A 17669-nucleotide genomic window follows, 5' to 3' on the forward strand; every position below is an offset into this window, starting at 1 on the left:
AAACAATCTCCCACTTCCCCTTTATTCCCTCATTGGTGTGTCTGTTTTTAGCTCTGTCCCTGGGCCTGCTGCCCGCTGCTATCAAATGAAAGCTAGCTAATCAGATTGTGAGAAGATCCTGTCCTGCTCAGCCCTGAGGGCATCGTAATGACAAATCACACACACACACACACACACACACACACACACACACACACACACACACACACACACACACACGCTACCAAACACATCACTCACGGCACTTGCAACGGCTTTACGTCACCACAAACCTGCTGGCCTTGTGAAACTGCATTCACCGCCAGATTTACCAAACATGCGCTCTACCCTGGATACTGTGAGTCATTGGCATGCGTGTGGGTGAAGTCCTGACTGACCCCCAAATAATAGACTTGTCTGCAGCCACAGCAATAAAGTGAAACTATCAGTGTAGTTGGTGGTGAGTTCCTGTCCTCCTTGTGTTTTTGAGAAACCAGGTGTCCTCCGTTCTCAGCTAAAGCATTAGGCGTTCAGCCAGGTAGCGATCCACTCAGCTGAAGTCAAACTTCTCACCCCCACACAGAAGAAAAGTCGACCTCTTCCTCTCTGATGCAATGTTTTGTATTCTTCCTGTGCTACAGCAGCAGACTTGCTGATAGGTTGTGATTACCGCCTGCCTGCTGAGTTCTCCGTAGCCTCTGTCTGAGACTTCCAGAAGCTCAGGAGGGGATTGAGCCTTCATATCACTTTTCCTCCTCTAAAAACAGTCCAGCACAAACACATAGAAAGCCACATATGAGCAAAGAGGGATCTTGATAAAGGTAACTGAAGTCTCTAGTGGATTCGCATTTTGACTTATGCTTTCATTTAATTTCTTTCACCTGATAATATAATTCATTCACACTACATTTAGACTTTGTTTTGGGATTGAATGTGTTCTGTTTTTTGTGGAGGGTGCAATAAATTGGTTGAAATTGATTTATGAATTAAGAATGTACTCAGAATTGTTGGAGTATATATCTATAATAGTTTTTGTGTAAAATATTTGTAGGGTACAGCCCTGGACTATTAAATGCAGGGTAAACTTGTGTTTACTTAGATATTGTTTTCAGCTTAGTGACACACTCTTTCAGTTGTAATTCTGATCTAAATGCAGTCTTCCTCCTTACAAGTGTGTTGGAGCTTTTGGTTGCTGCAGTCTGAATTCTCCTGTTTTCACACACTGGAAAACAAGCAGTGTAAATTGCTGACTTTTTATGTTAATGGCACACACGCTTGGAACCTCATGCATCATTAATGCTAAAGCCCATGAATGCAGATAAACACATTTTAGTAGTATTTCCTTATCCCTTGGTTTCCCATCAGGTTCAGGAGGGGTTCTGTGTCTGCTGCATCCATCAGAGAGGACCAAAGATGGCTGATTCTCTTTTCCCCTTTTGTTAATTGTTCCTTACTTGCTGTGACAAAGTGTTTTATAACTCGTACTTCCTTGCAATGGCTCAGCGGTTTCAAGAAAACAGCTTTTAAAAAGTACTACAAAGAAGCATCGAATTGACAGTGATGAGTCGTGATTATATGTTCTTTCTTTTGTATGCATGTCTCTCCAGCTTCTCTTTGGAAGGTTTGTTTTGTGATCTAAAGCAAGTAGAGGGTGAAGTCTGCCATTGGCACATAGTAGGAGTACTTTGCTAATAGCAGCACTCCGCTCACATATAGAATCCATAATATGTTTGTAGAGCTGCAACCAGCACCAATATACCGTTTCTCAATTTGACTGAAATAACCCACAGTGTTGGTGCTTATAGTGTTACAAAATGTTTTTGTTTTTTTCGTAAAACAGAAGCCATATTTGAATATATTATAAGGAAAATCAATCCAGAACCTCTTTTATTCACAATACTTTAATCCATAAAAGTTATATATATATTAGTGCTGGACATTTTTTTGCGATTAATTGCGATTAATCGCATTGTTATGCGCAAAATTCAATAATTAATTCAAAAGTATTGTTATTGTGCACTTTTATTTTAAAAGTACTGCTATATGAACAAAAGTGCAATAACATTTGGTTTGCAAACACTTTAAACAAATAAGGTTATTTTTAACAGCAGTATTTCCTTTACACAGTAGCAGTTAAAATACAGTTATAATGATTCTGATAATAGATATTCAGCCGGTGTTCACAACTTTATTGTGTGTAATAGATGCAATTTAATAGATGCAATTTAATAGATGCATTTTGAAATACACACCTTGAAAACTGCAAACCTATCAAAGTCATGTTTTTTTCTTTCTTTTTTTTTATGTTTGTTAAATTCTCGGTAGCGATAACTTGATATGCTTATTATGCATATTCCAAACAAAAAAACTTTAAAAACTCAATTTAAATTAATCATTTCTTTTTTTGGTATTTTGGTCAGACACATATGCAACGCTGAGTATCGTGTAATATGTGTGGTATTAGTTTTAAATATACGTTGGTACATAGAGGGTGATAATAAGCTGTACTGGGAGGGGCTTAGGACCCAGGGGAATGTAGATGAAGGAAACGGGAAGATATGGAAGAGACTCCACACAAACAGCTGTTCACCGCTTGCTGCCTGGTGTTATGGTTTAACCGATGCCTCTGTAGGTACGGCAGCTGTTGGAAATTCAGCATTCGGCTGAAGGTCGCCAGTTAACAGGGTCTCTGGTTAAACCATAACACCGGTTCTTGTGTTAAAAATGTCCGCTTAATAATAAAAAAATGCGTTAACGCACGATAAAATAATTGTCGGCGTTAATTAATTGATGCGTTAACGCGATAATAACGCGTTTACTTGCCCAGCCCTAATATATATACCATATAAGTTTATGTGAATGATGTCCGACTGTCGGCCAAAGCATGCTGGACGACAAATTGAAAACTTGCTCTGAGACCCTCTCCTAAGATATGGATCTGAGAATAGCCAGATTCAATTTAACAAAGCCGGTGACATGTGTGGATGTTACAATTGACTACTACTCAGCCATTGCAGTATCTATCTGGTTCTAGGACTATTAAATTATCCATGTGTATTTACGAAATGACACACTACTTTTCGGTTAGGGAACAGAAGGATAAAGACTTTATTGAAGCGATACTTCAGGACGGATTGTTTCATGCTAGTGCCTCTGTGGTTCCCTGTTTCTTCCTCCCAGCCAGACTTATGAACCCCACAGCTCAGATAACATTGAATAATGTTAATGTCTGAGCTGACAGAGCGAGGATGTTGAGGGGGGATTCTGTTGCAGAGCGATAGACCGAATCCTAAGATGGCTGCAGCTTACTGAAGCTATAATTGTAATAGAGACATACTGAGGTAGAAGAGCTGCTGCTGTGCAACCGACTGGTCACCACAGCTTTCCCACCAAAACACACACATACACATAACAGACATCCTCCTGTTTAATTTTCCACCTCTTATAGCGGCAAGACCTATCTTTGTATCTGCATAGGAAGCAATGCAGTGTGGTTGCCATGGGTAACGCATATGTGCATGCTGTTTAGGCTGGAGGTAATTAGCAGAAGATGGAGATTGTGTGGGTCTTTACTCAAGAAAGAAAAAAATGTTTTTAGTACGTCACTCAAAGAAACAACATTATTTAATCTTCACTATAATCTTTTTTCCTTTCATAGTTGAGTCAATGCTTTCAAGATACATTTGTGATCTCAGAGGGACTCCATGATTTTAGATTAAATTGAAAATACTGTATTTCAAACCCCATCTACAACCAATCTTGTGTGTTTTTAAGGAATCAAGTCCCCATACATAAACACCTAAATAGATAGTTTCAGTTGTCTCCAAAATTATCCTTTTGACCATTGTAAACTATTCATGAGCCACAAAACTACTTGAATAGGTTAGAGAACAACCATGCTCATATTTTTGTTCAGTATGTAAAATAATAAGGGTTTTTAAAATTTTCACTGTAAGTCTTATCACCTCGTGTCGTACTAGTGACTTCAGGGACCCTGTAGAAAATGAAATTCTATATCTCAAGGTGTTTATCCTGATAAGATTCATTAGATATAAACTTGTAATGTAGTATGTTCCCAATCTTAGTTTAGCGTGTTCGCATTGAACATTTTCTAATTAGCACTAAACACAAAGTACAGCTGAGGCTCGGGTGACCAGATGTCCCATCAAATTCAGGACAGTCCTGACTACTTACGAGCAGTTGTCCCAAAGCCTGTTCTGTTTGTCCTGAAAATTTAACTAAATCCAAGTTTTGATCAGAAAAAGCCCGCTAAAACAATAAATACTGATTGTTGTGAAATTCTATTTTGGTGTTGCCCACAGACGGGCAAATATTGGACAAATTGATGATGGCGTTGGATGAAAAGTTAAGGGATCACCAAAATGATTACGATTCATGCTAAGAGGGACATGACAATGTCAATCCATCCAATAGTTAACGCACATCAATTCACTTCCAACCACAAATGTGAACTTCATGGTGGCGCTAGAAGAAAAGTCTCAAGCTAATGCGTTGCAATGCAACTGTTACAGTTAGCTGTTAGCTTTGTTATAAGCAGGTCTGTGCAAGGGAGAGCCTGTGCTGTAAGCAGACGAGCCGGCCAATGTGATTACTCTGAGCAGCATGCATGGAAATGAATTACAATATAATAAGTGTCTGATTAAATTAGTTTTTAAGGTTGTTTCTTTAAGGACAGCCTCACAGAGCTGCTAGCATGGCTGTAGACTATTAGTCGTGTTTTATGTTTCACTGCTTTTAGACAGAAAAGCAACCACAAAAGCGTACCCCCCATCCTATGTATGTCCAAAGTGTTTATTTTACAGTGTAGTGGTACTTGTTCCAGCTAAACGGAGTCACCATTCTTCATTAATAACACATGTTTAAACTTAATTTTGCCCTCTTCTAGCTTTGGGCCAGAGGTTGGTGGTTACAGCGTGTCATGCTCTTCAAACCAGCTGGCTGGACACAGATAAGTCCGCAGCTTTCTTTGAAGACAATGCTCTTCAGCGCGTCACTTCATTTCAAATACACACGTACAATATTTGAGCTGTACGGTTATGCTGATGTTCCCTCCACTGCAATAAGCGGCTAACTGAGTCCAGACATGGAAACTGATTGCCTCAGTTGCTGACGTGTCAACAGCCTTTGACGAAAGAGCTTTAATCCATCAGGCATTATAGCAATAACAGCGCACACGGGTAATTGCAGTGCTGTCTCCTTGGAGCCGGTATTGTTTTCTATTATCACTCCTTCCTTCTTTTGTCTCTGTCTGTAAATAATAGGTTGTTGATTCGTGAAATCATACATAAAATGAGAGGAACATGGCCAACATTGATGGAACGGTGTTTGATTTAATCATGAACTGAATTAACAGAGCGAAACGTCAACTCTAATGTGGCATATCATTATTTTTTACTTTAAATGTTTACAGAAAACACACGCACGCACACACGCACACACACACACACACACACAGAACACACAACACAAGTCCAATTTTGACCTTAATAAATGATCTCAACTCATGGTGCATTAACTTGCTTTTCCTGAAGCTTTACAACACATCTCACGGTCCTCATTAGCGAATAGGGTTTGGTCAGTTGTCAGGGAATTGGCCCAGTTGTCGTCATGTGACGTAACTGGGGAACTTGTGTCTCAACAGGCACAACAGCATCGACTGCGAAAGGGTAAAAGTCATCTACCAGTAGGGAGGCCAGAGGAAGTTCTTTTTTTTTTTATTTCTTTGATTCAGTAATGTCTTTTATTCCAAATGAGTTTTGATTGATGTTGTGTTGAATGGACACATTTCTGGACCTTGACATCTTTTTACAGCATTACTGTCATGGCTGTTGTTTATGTTCCTGTCTGTGTGCTTGGTTTTGAAATACATCAGCAATCAAGAATGTGGCAGAAAGATCAAACTCTGAATTATGGATTATGTGTCATGGCCGGTATAGTGAAGGCCTTGTACTTTCAACCTATAACAGCTGGTGGACATAGTATTTAGACCATCGTATGCAAAAGAACAAAAGAAGTGCAACAACAGCTGTCTGACAGGGTCTCAATAAAACAAAATGTTTTTTATGTTACAACTACTGTAATGGTGTTAAGTAAAGTGTTCCTTTTTGGAAGGACATTATCGATAGTTAAACAGAGATATTGCTCTTGCTGTTTGGCAGAGTAACAAAGCGGTTTTGCTAGGGTCAAAATTATAGTTAGGCATGGCCTATTTAAACTCAGTCATGTTGTTTAATTGTTTTTAATAAGGGTCTGTTAAATGAAAGCTTAAGGTCACATTTAATGGGAACGGAACACAGATGTTTTTCTCGCCACAGGCAGACCGCATTTTGAGACATTATGCTCATTTTAAATCCATGGTGAGACGGACTCAAATGTCATCACATCTCTCATTGTGCTGATTATGCTGAAATAGCATCATCCCTCTTAGTGTTAAGAAACTGATCTGGAGGAAAAGAATAGAAAACCGAGTTTTATGGCATCCGTTGATTTTGAATGTGTGAAGCTTCCAAGTCAGAGCCTTTAACAATCTGATACACACTGACAGTTATTCCCATATGATCTGATTGCTGTGTAACACCCTCGTAGAGCCCAATGATTGCTTCTTTATTTAGAAACACTTAACTTTTCCCTGCATTGTGCCAGCTCATCTCATAGCTTAAACATCCTTACTAACGTGGGGGTGAATGTTGTGGCCATTCGAATGTAAAATCACACACAGTGACTTAAAAAAAAAAGCTTAATGTTTTCATTTATATGTTCTAATTGAAATATGCCATAATTGAGTGTGTTTTTGTGTGGTGAGAGATATATGAGGTTTAATACAATCATAAATGGGGTTTGTTTTACCAGGTTTCAACACTACCAGCCAAAGTGATTTAGCATGTCATGGACACTAACGTTCTGTAGGTTAAAACCCCAGATTATCAGCTAAATCAAATGAACTGGTGGTGTTAAGCCAAATGCTGTTTATCCAGCACATTTCAGTCTGATCTGGTTGCAATTTGTTGATATATATCCCTGACAGTAACAAACAGACAGGTAGAGATAAAAAAAAAAAGAGCATCTTCTTGGAGCTGGTGTGTGAACTGCTAGACAGCTTGTGCTCTCTCACTGCAACATTAACAGTTTGCAGTGCCTGCTTTAGGTAGAGTACCATAGATAAACAGTGTTTGAACCAAGCAGTTAGTAATTCTGACAGATCTGTTACATCTTCACAAATCACAGTCTTCTGATCTCTTTATAATTGTCTCATTTTAGTTTCCCACTATTACGCTTCGGATGCAAAACTGACACTTCTTTAGTGTCTACAGCACACATGGATAAATCTGGCTGCTGGTATCTAGGCACAGAAAAGTGGTGACAACCCTTATAAATCTGACCATTTGATTGGTAGTACTAGAAACATCTTTAACATGAAAGGAAGACATTTCATTTAGTCTCCTTCAATCTGACTGCACACTCCCACATCCTCCATTTTACTCACGCCCAAACTCTTTATTTTATATTCCATAGCACTGTGAAATTTAACCAAAGCAACTACAGCCTTGATTGTGCTTGATCACATTATGATATCCATTGCTGATATGAGCCGTTCTCTCTGTCATTTAAAAAAATACAATGCTTCAGGTACTACTTAAGAAATAATTGGGAGAGGAGATGATGCATGCCACTGTATTCCCAGGAGCCCAGTGTTTATGGATAAGGAGGAGTGAGGACTATGAATGAATGATGTATGAATGAGCTTTATGACCACATCAATGCTGCATGTCAGCTGTTATTCAACTTAAAAGCACCTTTCATTTGGGTTTAGTTATGTTTGTCAGCCTACACATTAATAGTATTATTTTCTCTCTTTCATAATTGTTAAATTAAACTCTAAGAACTTTCTTCTGTTTTTTAATTTCCTTTACATCACCCTATCAGCTTGCACTTGACTAACTGATCTTGTTTTCTCTCCTCTCTCTGCTCCTCCAGGGAAGTAGAGGAAGAGTTGGAGGTGGTGTGGCAGGCAGCAACCAGGGAGAACCAACAGATGAGAGAGACCCTTTTGGACTCAATGCTCACTGCGGACCATCACGGCAGCGCATCTCCTGGCCGGCCTTCTCAGGCTCCAGATGAGGCCACTGCAGCCACCCAGCATCAAACACACAGCTCCGGGCCTCTCGTCTTCACCTCTTATCAAAGCCCTGGGCTCCAGAGAAGGTCCATATTTAAATCTGACTCAGACCACCAAAACAACCCCTTGGACGAGAGGCATAAGCATGGGCTGGATTTCTATTGCTAAGATTCTTGAAGCCATAAACCATAGGTGTGTTTGCTCACAACGTCAAGATAGACTGTAGATAACTACATTAGTTACAGTCCTGCACATGTCAACGTACCAGCATTTGCCAGATCAACTTTGTTTTGCAAAAAAACTACTTAAAACTTGCACCGTCCTCTGTAACAAACTCATAACTGTATTTAACTATTTTGTAAGCACATGTCTCTGGTAGAAACCAGTATAGTGAAGGGGAGGCAATAGTAGTCTGGGTAAGGTCACTTCAAAATTAAAAAATTGTCCTGCAAGGAAACTTGGTTTGGACACAAGGATTGCAGTAAAACATATAAAACATTGGAGAAAAAAAAGCATAATGAAGCAACTCAGTTTTTAGCACAGCCTAGTTTTGACAGCGTGGCCAAATATACCTGACATCCGTTTGGGTAGTCAGAAAGTCTGCCAAGATTTATCAGCTTTATAAAGATGTTATCTATTTGTATTTTTAAATTCGTTATAGGGTTTTGTAGACCATGCAAACTTAGATATTGGAGAAAGTTGCATTATTTAGCTTGATTAAGGCTATTGTGTTCTAAAGAATTTAGCCAATGTTGCCACCTGCTGGGCACATATGATAATGGAATTATCATTGTCACGGTGGCAATGTTACATGGTACAGAACAGGCAGATATGGAAAAGCTACAGGTAAACAAGGATGTTCAAAATGACTAAAAGACATTGAGCAATTTTTCTGGAGAGGATAGTAGTGATGGTATTTCAGAGCATATCCTGGAAATGTGTTAAGATAAAACAAGTGTTTATGCACAAAGAAATGCACATACAATTATAGCTGCTTGGCTGTATTTTCACATTATTATTATTACTACCTTTTTAAACTATCAGATTATATTTTGGGGCATGGCTGATTTAGCTGAATTTGTAAACTGATTTTGACTTCCAATTAAATCTGCTTTAGACACAGTGGAATTGACTCCAAGTGATATTTCTTGGGATAGCTTGTTTCATAATTGTTTTTCCACTACAAAACAGTAGTGAACCCAGTGGGCGTTGTTGGGAGTACTGCCTATCAAATACAGACATAAAACTAACTGTCATGACGCACATAACATCACCTCTTTGGCATTACCGCAGCCCTGCTGCATTAGACTGATACCACAAGGCAGAGTACTGTCTGAATGGAGATGTACCACAAATCCCTGCTGACGATCTCAGACCAGCATGACGGCGGTGCAGTGGCTCAGACACGCATTATATCTGTAAAGTGATGAGGGAAGCATCTAATACCTGGTGTAATCGTAGAAACGGGCAGCCTGCCAACAAATCAAAACAGCCAAACTATGGCATTGGGCCTCTCAGCCACAGTGTCATCAGCAATAAACATTATACATGTGCTTTAATAAACAACAAAAACAGTAACATCATAGTGACTGCCGACCATACATATACAGTACATATGAATGTATACATTTAAGTATGTACGTTTCTGGCCTCAATAAAAGCAGTGTTATGTACCAGAGAGACTATCAAACATTACAACAAAACATCCAAGAATTACTCTTAGATATCATAGAATTTAACAGAATTGAAAAGGTTTTGACATTCATCTATCAACACAGTTAGATGTAAGAATGTAAGAATTTAGATCAAATTGAAATGCTATGAAGTCTTATTGGCATCTGCACAGCACCAAAAACACAAGACTCAGAAGATTCCTGCACACCATCTGTCACTTGCATTGATTATTAAAAACATTTCTGATCTTTTGCCCTTCATCAGGTAAAACTAAATTAAATTTGAATAGAAGGAATTTAGCACAGTGAAGGTCAGATATTACATTAATATCAAAACATCTTCTGCGTCCTCTGAAATAGAAAGTTATGGGACCTATATCCATAACATTCAGCACAACCCAGCATGACAAATAGGCCCCAATCATCACCTCTTCAAAATAGGGAATGTTTGTTGCAAAGTTATTGTAAAGTAGTGTAAAGATATTTTTACCCTAACAGTATGTGTATGTACACTGCACTTTGTCTGCTATTCAGAAGACAGAAATGTGCCTGTTTAAAATGTGTAAAATTGATTGGTTGTGAACCATTACCTTCTAATAACTAAATAACCCTATAAAAGCAATTCAAATTCTAATAAAAGGCTCTTGGATTGTTAACAAATATGAAAGCAAACATCCACATTTACACCACTCACCCCTCCCCATTGACCAAGCCAATCAGGTCAGTGGAGGACGCAGTTAACATGTGACGCCAATACATCCTACAACTCCAGCTTGCCGTTCAACACCATCATCCCAGACATCCTGCGCTCCAAACTCACCCAGCTCCCTGTCCAAGCTTTCACCGTCAGTGGATCACATACTTCCTGACAGACAGGAAACAGCAGTAGAGGCTGGGGAAAATCACATCCAGCGCCCTGGAGCATAAGCACTGGCATCTTCCCCCGGACTACAGGCAGAAACTAAAATCTGCAAAGCCTGTGGTCAAGACTGTGAGGAGATGGACCAATGAGGCAAAGCTGGAGTTACAGGCCTGCTTTGTCTGCACTGATGGAGTTTTTTTGAGGCTGCTGTTACAGATCTGGATGAGCTCACTGACACTGTGACACCGTATCAGTTTTTGTGAGGACATGAAACCGTCTGCACCCCCCCATCACTATACTTACAGTATAACACTGTCTCTACTGTGGAAGTTTTACTATCAGGAAAAAGGACCTGCAGAGGATGAACTTCCTGTGCCAGCTCCTGTTCCTGCCTGGAACTGATGATGCAATTCAACCCTGTATTAATCCAGTCTGTTCTCTGCACAACCTGTGTGGTTTGGATCAACAACCAAACAAGACAGGAACAGACTACAACGCACATGTGAAGACTACAATCAAAATCATTGGTGCCAGCCGGCCCTGAAGCTCAGGATCAGGTTCAGGCTCATCTAGAAGAAGCTCAGGGATTGGCAAGGTGCGGACTTCCACCTGAAGGAGCCGGAACTGGTGTCGGAGTGCTCTACAGCGATGTTCTTGTCGGCTATTTTAGTGGGGGAAAAAAAGTATTTAGTCAGCCACCAATTGTGCAAGTTCTCCCATTTAAAAAGATGAGAGAGGCCTGTAATTGTCATCATAGGTATACCTCAACTATGAGAGACAAAATGAGAAGAAAAAAAAAATCCAGAAAATCACATTGTCTGATTTTTAAAGAATTTATTTGCAAATTATGGTGGAAAATAAGTATTTGGTCAATAACAAAAGTTCATCTCAATACTTTGTTATATACCCTTTGTTGGCAATGACAGAGGTCAAACGTTTTCTGTAAGTCTTCACAAGGTTTTTGTTGGAGAAAAATAACTTTTAGAATGATCAGTTGTTATTGTTTAACATACAAGGCTCCGTGAAGTCTGTGACTACTGTGTGAAATCTCTTCACACTCGTTATCCTCAGATGTTCCTCGTTTAGTAGTCACTGTGACCTTCTGTAAGGGACGATTGTATATCTTACTAAATGTCAAGATGACGTTTGCTTGTGCAGAAGGGACGAGTTCAAGACATGCCACGTAGCTTTATGCAAATGATTCTGTGCAACGCACTTGTGTGTTATCCGAAGTATAAATATCAGAGACTCAGAGACAGACCTCTGAGCAGCCTTGATACATGACTTGTATGTGTTTCAACTCTGTCTCCTTCTTGCAAGAATAAATGTCCTGTGATTATTACTTTTACATCGGCTTCAAGTGAATTTCTCTAACATAACTTGGTCCTTTCGAGCCGGATCTCAATACCTCCACTTCTCTTCAGCTTTTGAACCTGAAACTGTGCACAGGGGAGTTTAGGACTCCTGACAAAGACCTCCGCCCTATTCTCACACGAGAGTACTTGGCATTTTGGTGGCCAGGATTCTGCTGTAGAGGAGACGGAGTGACGAGATCCTTTTTGTGAACCGAGCCAGTAGAAGAATCATTATAGGTAAAACTAGCATTCTTAAGACTTACAATCTTAAAAGAAGTAGTTTGAGCTATTGAATTGAATAATTGGATCTTTAAGATTTACAAAATTAAATATAAAAAGCTAAATTGGGAGTGATGTACACCTGGGATTGAAAATCCAAAAAGCTATCAAGGGGAGTGATGAACACCTGGGATTAACAATCTAAAAAGCTATCAATAGGAGTGATGTACACCTAAGATCAAAAAACTATCAAATGGGAGTGATGTACACCTGAGACTAACAATCTAAAAAGCTATCAATGGGTTTGATAAACACCTGAAATTCTGGGAATTTAAAAGTTTATTAGGTTTCGTAAGCCTTGGTTTCTGGGAAGCCTAAACTCAATTAGTGAACAAAAGAAGAGATTTTATTTTGCAAACGATCGGTAACTATTTGTACTAATAACAAAAAGAGCTTCATCTTCTTTTTAGAAAAATAAATAATAAAACTATACTAAATAAAAGATTGGTTCAAAAACGAGCAAAAGCAATAAAAGATGAGACTTTAAGGGAGAAATAAAGTACATGAAGATGAAAAACTGACGACCACGGGATGTCAACTGTTGATTGACAAGATAGAAAAACAGTGAAAGGGAAATGCAGGGAAAGAAAAGAAAGAAGGTTTAACTGAAGCAAAAATGTGGTTAAAGGAGGCGCAAGAGAGCAAAAAGGGAGTAGAGAAAAACAGACTGAAACGACTAGAAGACAATTACAAAAACTGAAAATGTGACTAATTCTCCTGATTTGTGTGAATAGTGTGGGGAAGGCGGCCTCCTCTGTATGTCCGCCCACCCTCTGTCTCCCCTCCAGACATTCCAGCCCGTGGAGATTCAAACTTCACGGGCCCAGCAGCCTGATCCTCCGGAAAACCTCTCTCCACTCTCTCCCTCCTGCACTGTCCCGGAGGTGCTCAGACAAAACGCAGAAACAACAGCAACTGAACTTGTGACGGGACTGACAAGGGTCATGCGAGACTTTTGACGGACCGCTCTACAAGCCAGCATCCACCAGATCAGGCACAGAATACGGTGAGCAACACCCACCAGTATTATATATGTTGAATATGCAGCAACAGTGTTGCAGCGTAACCATCAAAAGTAAAAAAGGGAAACAAAATTATACCATTTGAATATGATGATTTGATGAAATATCTGAACCTGTTTGTTCTAATGTGTATTTCCGAGATAATCAAAGACGTGGAGGCTTCCGCGGACGGAGCAGAGGATAAAGAGAGAGAGGAGGAGAGGCAGGAGGATTCGACAGGCAGAGTGAAGTCTGTGGCAGGAAAAAAAAGGAGCGAGGAGTGGGACATCGGAGGAGGGGGACGTCTGGACAACGCATTCATCAGACAGATCAGGTCATGTAAAAGCACGCACACACACTGATACACAGACAGACTAAAGGTGAACAATAAAGATATAAATATTAGAATTAGATCAAATAAAAATTGTGTTTGATGCAGGAAGAAAAAACATTTGTGATTTGATGATAGAAGGGTGTGAAGTGGTATTTTTGTGTGATTCCGGAGCATGCAAATCTGTTATCTTAACCTCAGAAGAAAAAAAACAACTAATGAAACGATCATAAGATCCAAAAACGGGCTTACAGACAAAACAGAAATTTGTGCGATCAACGGAAAACTGTCCAGTTAACCTGTTAAAAAGAGAATGAAAGTGGTTTGAATAAACGATTGATTGTTGTATGCAAGAGGTTTCTAACTCACCAAATTATTACTACAGTCTTGATCTGTACAAAAAGTACACAGGAGTTAAAGAAAAAGTTGATAAAATAGCTCCTCAGACTGTACAATAACAATACATTGAAGACATGCATTGTGCCATGTACTACAGACACTCCAGGGCCAGATAAGAATATGCAGAGACATTCTTTAACAGAACAACGGCTAGGATAAGATTACAGGAGTGGTGTGATCACTGCAGCCAGAAGAGAGAAAACTCTTCATGACTGTGATAAATTTAGCTAATGCATTTTTCTCAATACTAGTGCATAAAAAATTGTCAATTCTGGTTTGCTTTTCAATTCAAAGGGGAAAAGTACACTTATAATAGAAGGGTATTGTGAAAATCCTACAATCTTTTCTCAAATGAAGGCAGCTAACAGAGCTAAATTCGAGCCAACTGGGGGAAGTCAAATCTTACTTTATGTTGATGATATTTTGATATGCTCTAAGACACAACAAAAATGCAAAGAGGACACTCTTGTGTTGCTAAAGTTCCTCTGTGAACAAGGTCATAGAGTAAGCAAAAACAAACTCCAGCTCTGGAAGGAAAAAGTAAAATATTTGGGTTATGATTTATCTAAGGATGGCCAATCACTAGACGACAAAAGAAAAGAAGCCATTCTCAAAGCACCAACCTCAAACAAAAAGACAAATGATTTAATTTAAAGGAATGACTAATTTCTGTAAAAAATTGGGTTCCTAATTACGCTGAATTAACTGAACCTTTATCAAAATTGATTGATGATAAATCTATGGCAGCACATGACATATTGTGCTGGACACCTGAAGCAGATGAAGCTTTAATGGTATTTACCTTTAACACTAAAAGTATCACATGCAGTTGCAGTTCTAATTCTGCAAAACAAAATAACTTCCATGTCACTTGCAAGACACCTTTCATGTATGTGTTGCTGAAATTGAGAGTCGTGTATTACCAAGAATTGATTTAACAGACACTCCATTTGAAAATGCAGATATGACTATGTTTGTTGATGATTCATGTAAAAGAATTTGGATGGTACAAATGTAACGGGATATGCAGTAGTGACAAATAATAGTGTTAAAATCTGAACCTTTACCATCACATTCTTCAGCACAAGCTGCTGAACTAAACGCTCTAACAGAAGCATGCAAACTAGGACAAGGACAAGGTCGTCACCATCTATACAGATAGTAACTATGCATACTCATGCGTACTCTCAACAGTAAAAATAAAATAAAATAGAGAGATGGTGACATCAACTAACCTTATGACCAAACTTTCTTTTGAAGTACAACATTTAGATCATGAAATCTTAAAAGACATGCAAACAAATGCTCCACAGCAAGAAAAAACTTTTTGGATAAAACAAAACTGCAAAATAGACAACAATGGGTTCTGGGAATGGCCTGAGGGCAAACTAATATTACCTAAGACCTTATATAGATATACGGCTCTATTTGAGCCAATGGGCGAGACCATGGCTCAAAAGGGAGGATGGTATCTATGATAAGCAGGGTCGTAACAGCATATGACTTTACAAACTACTAAAAAAAAAAAAAAAAAAAAAAAAAAAAAAATTCTAGCATGTACTGTATGTGCGAAACATAATCCTCAGGGGCAGCAAAGACCAGCTAGGGGTAAATAACCAGAACTAGAATATCCATTTCAACACATTTGCATGGATTTCATTGAATTAAACCAATGTGAAGGGAAGAAATATTGTTTGACAATAATTGATCAATGGATAGAGGTATTTCCAACCAAAACACTAGATGCTATAATAGTAGCGAGAGCTTTAACTAAAAGCTTTGACCACATTTTGGAATACCAGAAATTAAATATTGTGAAAATAGTACACATTTTGTAAATAAGGTGTTAAAACATTTGACTGAGGTATTTGGAATAAACATGAAATTAATAATTCTTATCACCCACAGTCAGCAGGGTTGATTGAAAGAACAAATGGTACAATTAAATCAGAATGTGTGAAAAATGTTAAAAAGAAGAGAAATTACATTGTGTCTCTCCCACTCAGGAGGACTCATAAAAAGTCCACGCACAAGGTCATGGAAAACTTGGAATGCACCGAGGTGGGAGGGACTGCACTGTAAAAAGAAAAAAAAAATTCCAACCAATTGTCCGCATAAAATAGACCTCACTGATAACTCTTAATTGCAGACACCTGTTCCCTCTGGGTGAGTCTGGAGTAACAGGGAGGTGAAAGTCTCTAAGGCCGCTTGTCTGACCAGTGAAGATACTAACACGCTCAGAGGGGGTTAGTGGTGTCTGTAAGAAGCACAAGGGCTCAGTGATAGACATAACATTGCGGGAACTGGTAAACAATATGATGTAGACAGCCAGGGCTGTGAGAGATAAGGGGAACTATGTTTTGCTTTACTTTTAGCAACTCTAATAATAATTAGTTCAATATTACGGTGGGAAGTTTAGGCAGATAAAATTGACAATGAACAATACGGCAGATAAAATTGACAATTAATAAAACAGAATTCAACGACACTAACATTACACGCTGGGAACAATTCCGTTCTGCCTGACACCAGAAAATGATCCAACAGGTTTCAAATGTGCCTTACAGATTGTTTTCTCCTCCTCAAACCGCCTAGTAGCAACGATTGTGTCACTCTGCACTGTTTCCAACTGTTAAAACAAAATACCACCCTGTTTCAAACCTTGAAATGGTGCAAATTTATGTAAAACATCACACAGACAACTGATGGATATGGACGATGCCCAGGGCTGACACCTAGTGGTTCTGTGGAGGTAAGAGACATCGGTCTGAGCAGTGGAGTGGAACGTGTGCGTTGGCACCGTGGTGAGGCCATTCTAAGCATTGCCTATGGATGGCGCCTCCCTGCGTAACCTCATAGAGACAGATCACGACCATAAAAGGTCAGCGCCAACTGGCAGTTTCAGTCAGTCTGTGTACATAGATGACATTGGGGTCCCTAGGGGAAATCAAACACTGCGGGGTTTGAATTAGTACTATTTTGGTGGGCAACAATACGGTAGAGGGGTCAAGACGTGTTGCTGGTGAGGAACAGGAGGGGTCTACAAAATGTTTGGTTCATTGTGATTGTATTTTCATACCATGTTGAGAGGGCTAATACAGTGATGAATTGATGTTGAAATGAATACACAGACTCTGTGTACTTACAGATTTCCAACCAAGGTGATGAGGGGCTGGGAAGCGACAGTACATTTGTGAAGACATTCCTTTGTCTTTAAAATGTTACGCTTAAGATAATCCGTACGACATCAAAAATACGTGTGTTTTTGATTATATTCTTTCTTTATTGTTTTTGATGTTTTGTTTTTATGCATTAATTTATTACTAGTTTGATTGGACATTCATTCATTCATTTATTTTTGATCTAGTAGTTATACTTTGTATAAACAGGAGGGAAATGTTGGAGAAAAATAACTTTTAGAATGATCAGTTGTTATTGTTTAACATACAAGGCTCCGTGAAGTCTGTGACTACTGTGTGAAATCTCTTCACGCTCGTTATCCTCAGATGTTCCTTGTTTAGCAGTCACTGTGACCTTCTGTAAGGGACGATTGTATATCTTACTAAATGTCAAGATGACGTTTGCTTGTGCGGAAGGGACGAGTTCAAGACATGCCACGTAGCTTTATGCAAATTATTCTGTGCAAACGCACT

The 17669-nt window shown here is 39.1% G+C and overlaps 1 protein-coding gene across 1 annotated transcript in view; it reads left to right on the forward strand.

Moving 5' to 3' along the window:
* cep89 (centrosomal protein 89) overlaps positions 1-9236 on the forward strand; it is a 58643-nt gene extending 49407 nt beyond the window's left edge. Inside the window, exon 18 of the mRNA XM_068731086.1 lies at positions 7975-9236. Coding sequence (XP_068587187.1) covers positions 7975-8284 — 310 coding nt within the window. The 3' untranslated portion in view covers positions 8285-9236. The remainder of the gene's footprint in view (positions 1-7974) is intronic.
* The last annotated feature ends 8433 nt before the right edge of the window (positions 9237-17669 follow it).

Source organism: Cebidichthys violaceus, unplaced genomic scaffold (genome assembly GCF_023349555.1).
Source record: "Cebidichthys violaceus isolate CVI_PGR_0920_01 unplaced genomic scaffold, fCebVio1.0.p SCAF_5, whole genome shotgun sequence".
NCBI classification, from domain to species: Eukaryota; Metazoa; Chordata; class Actinopteri; order Perciformes; family Stichaeidae; genus Cebidichthys; species Cebidichthys violaceus.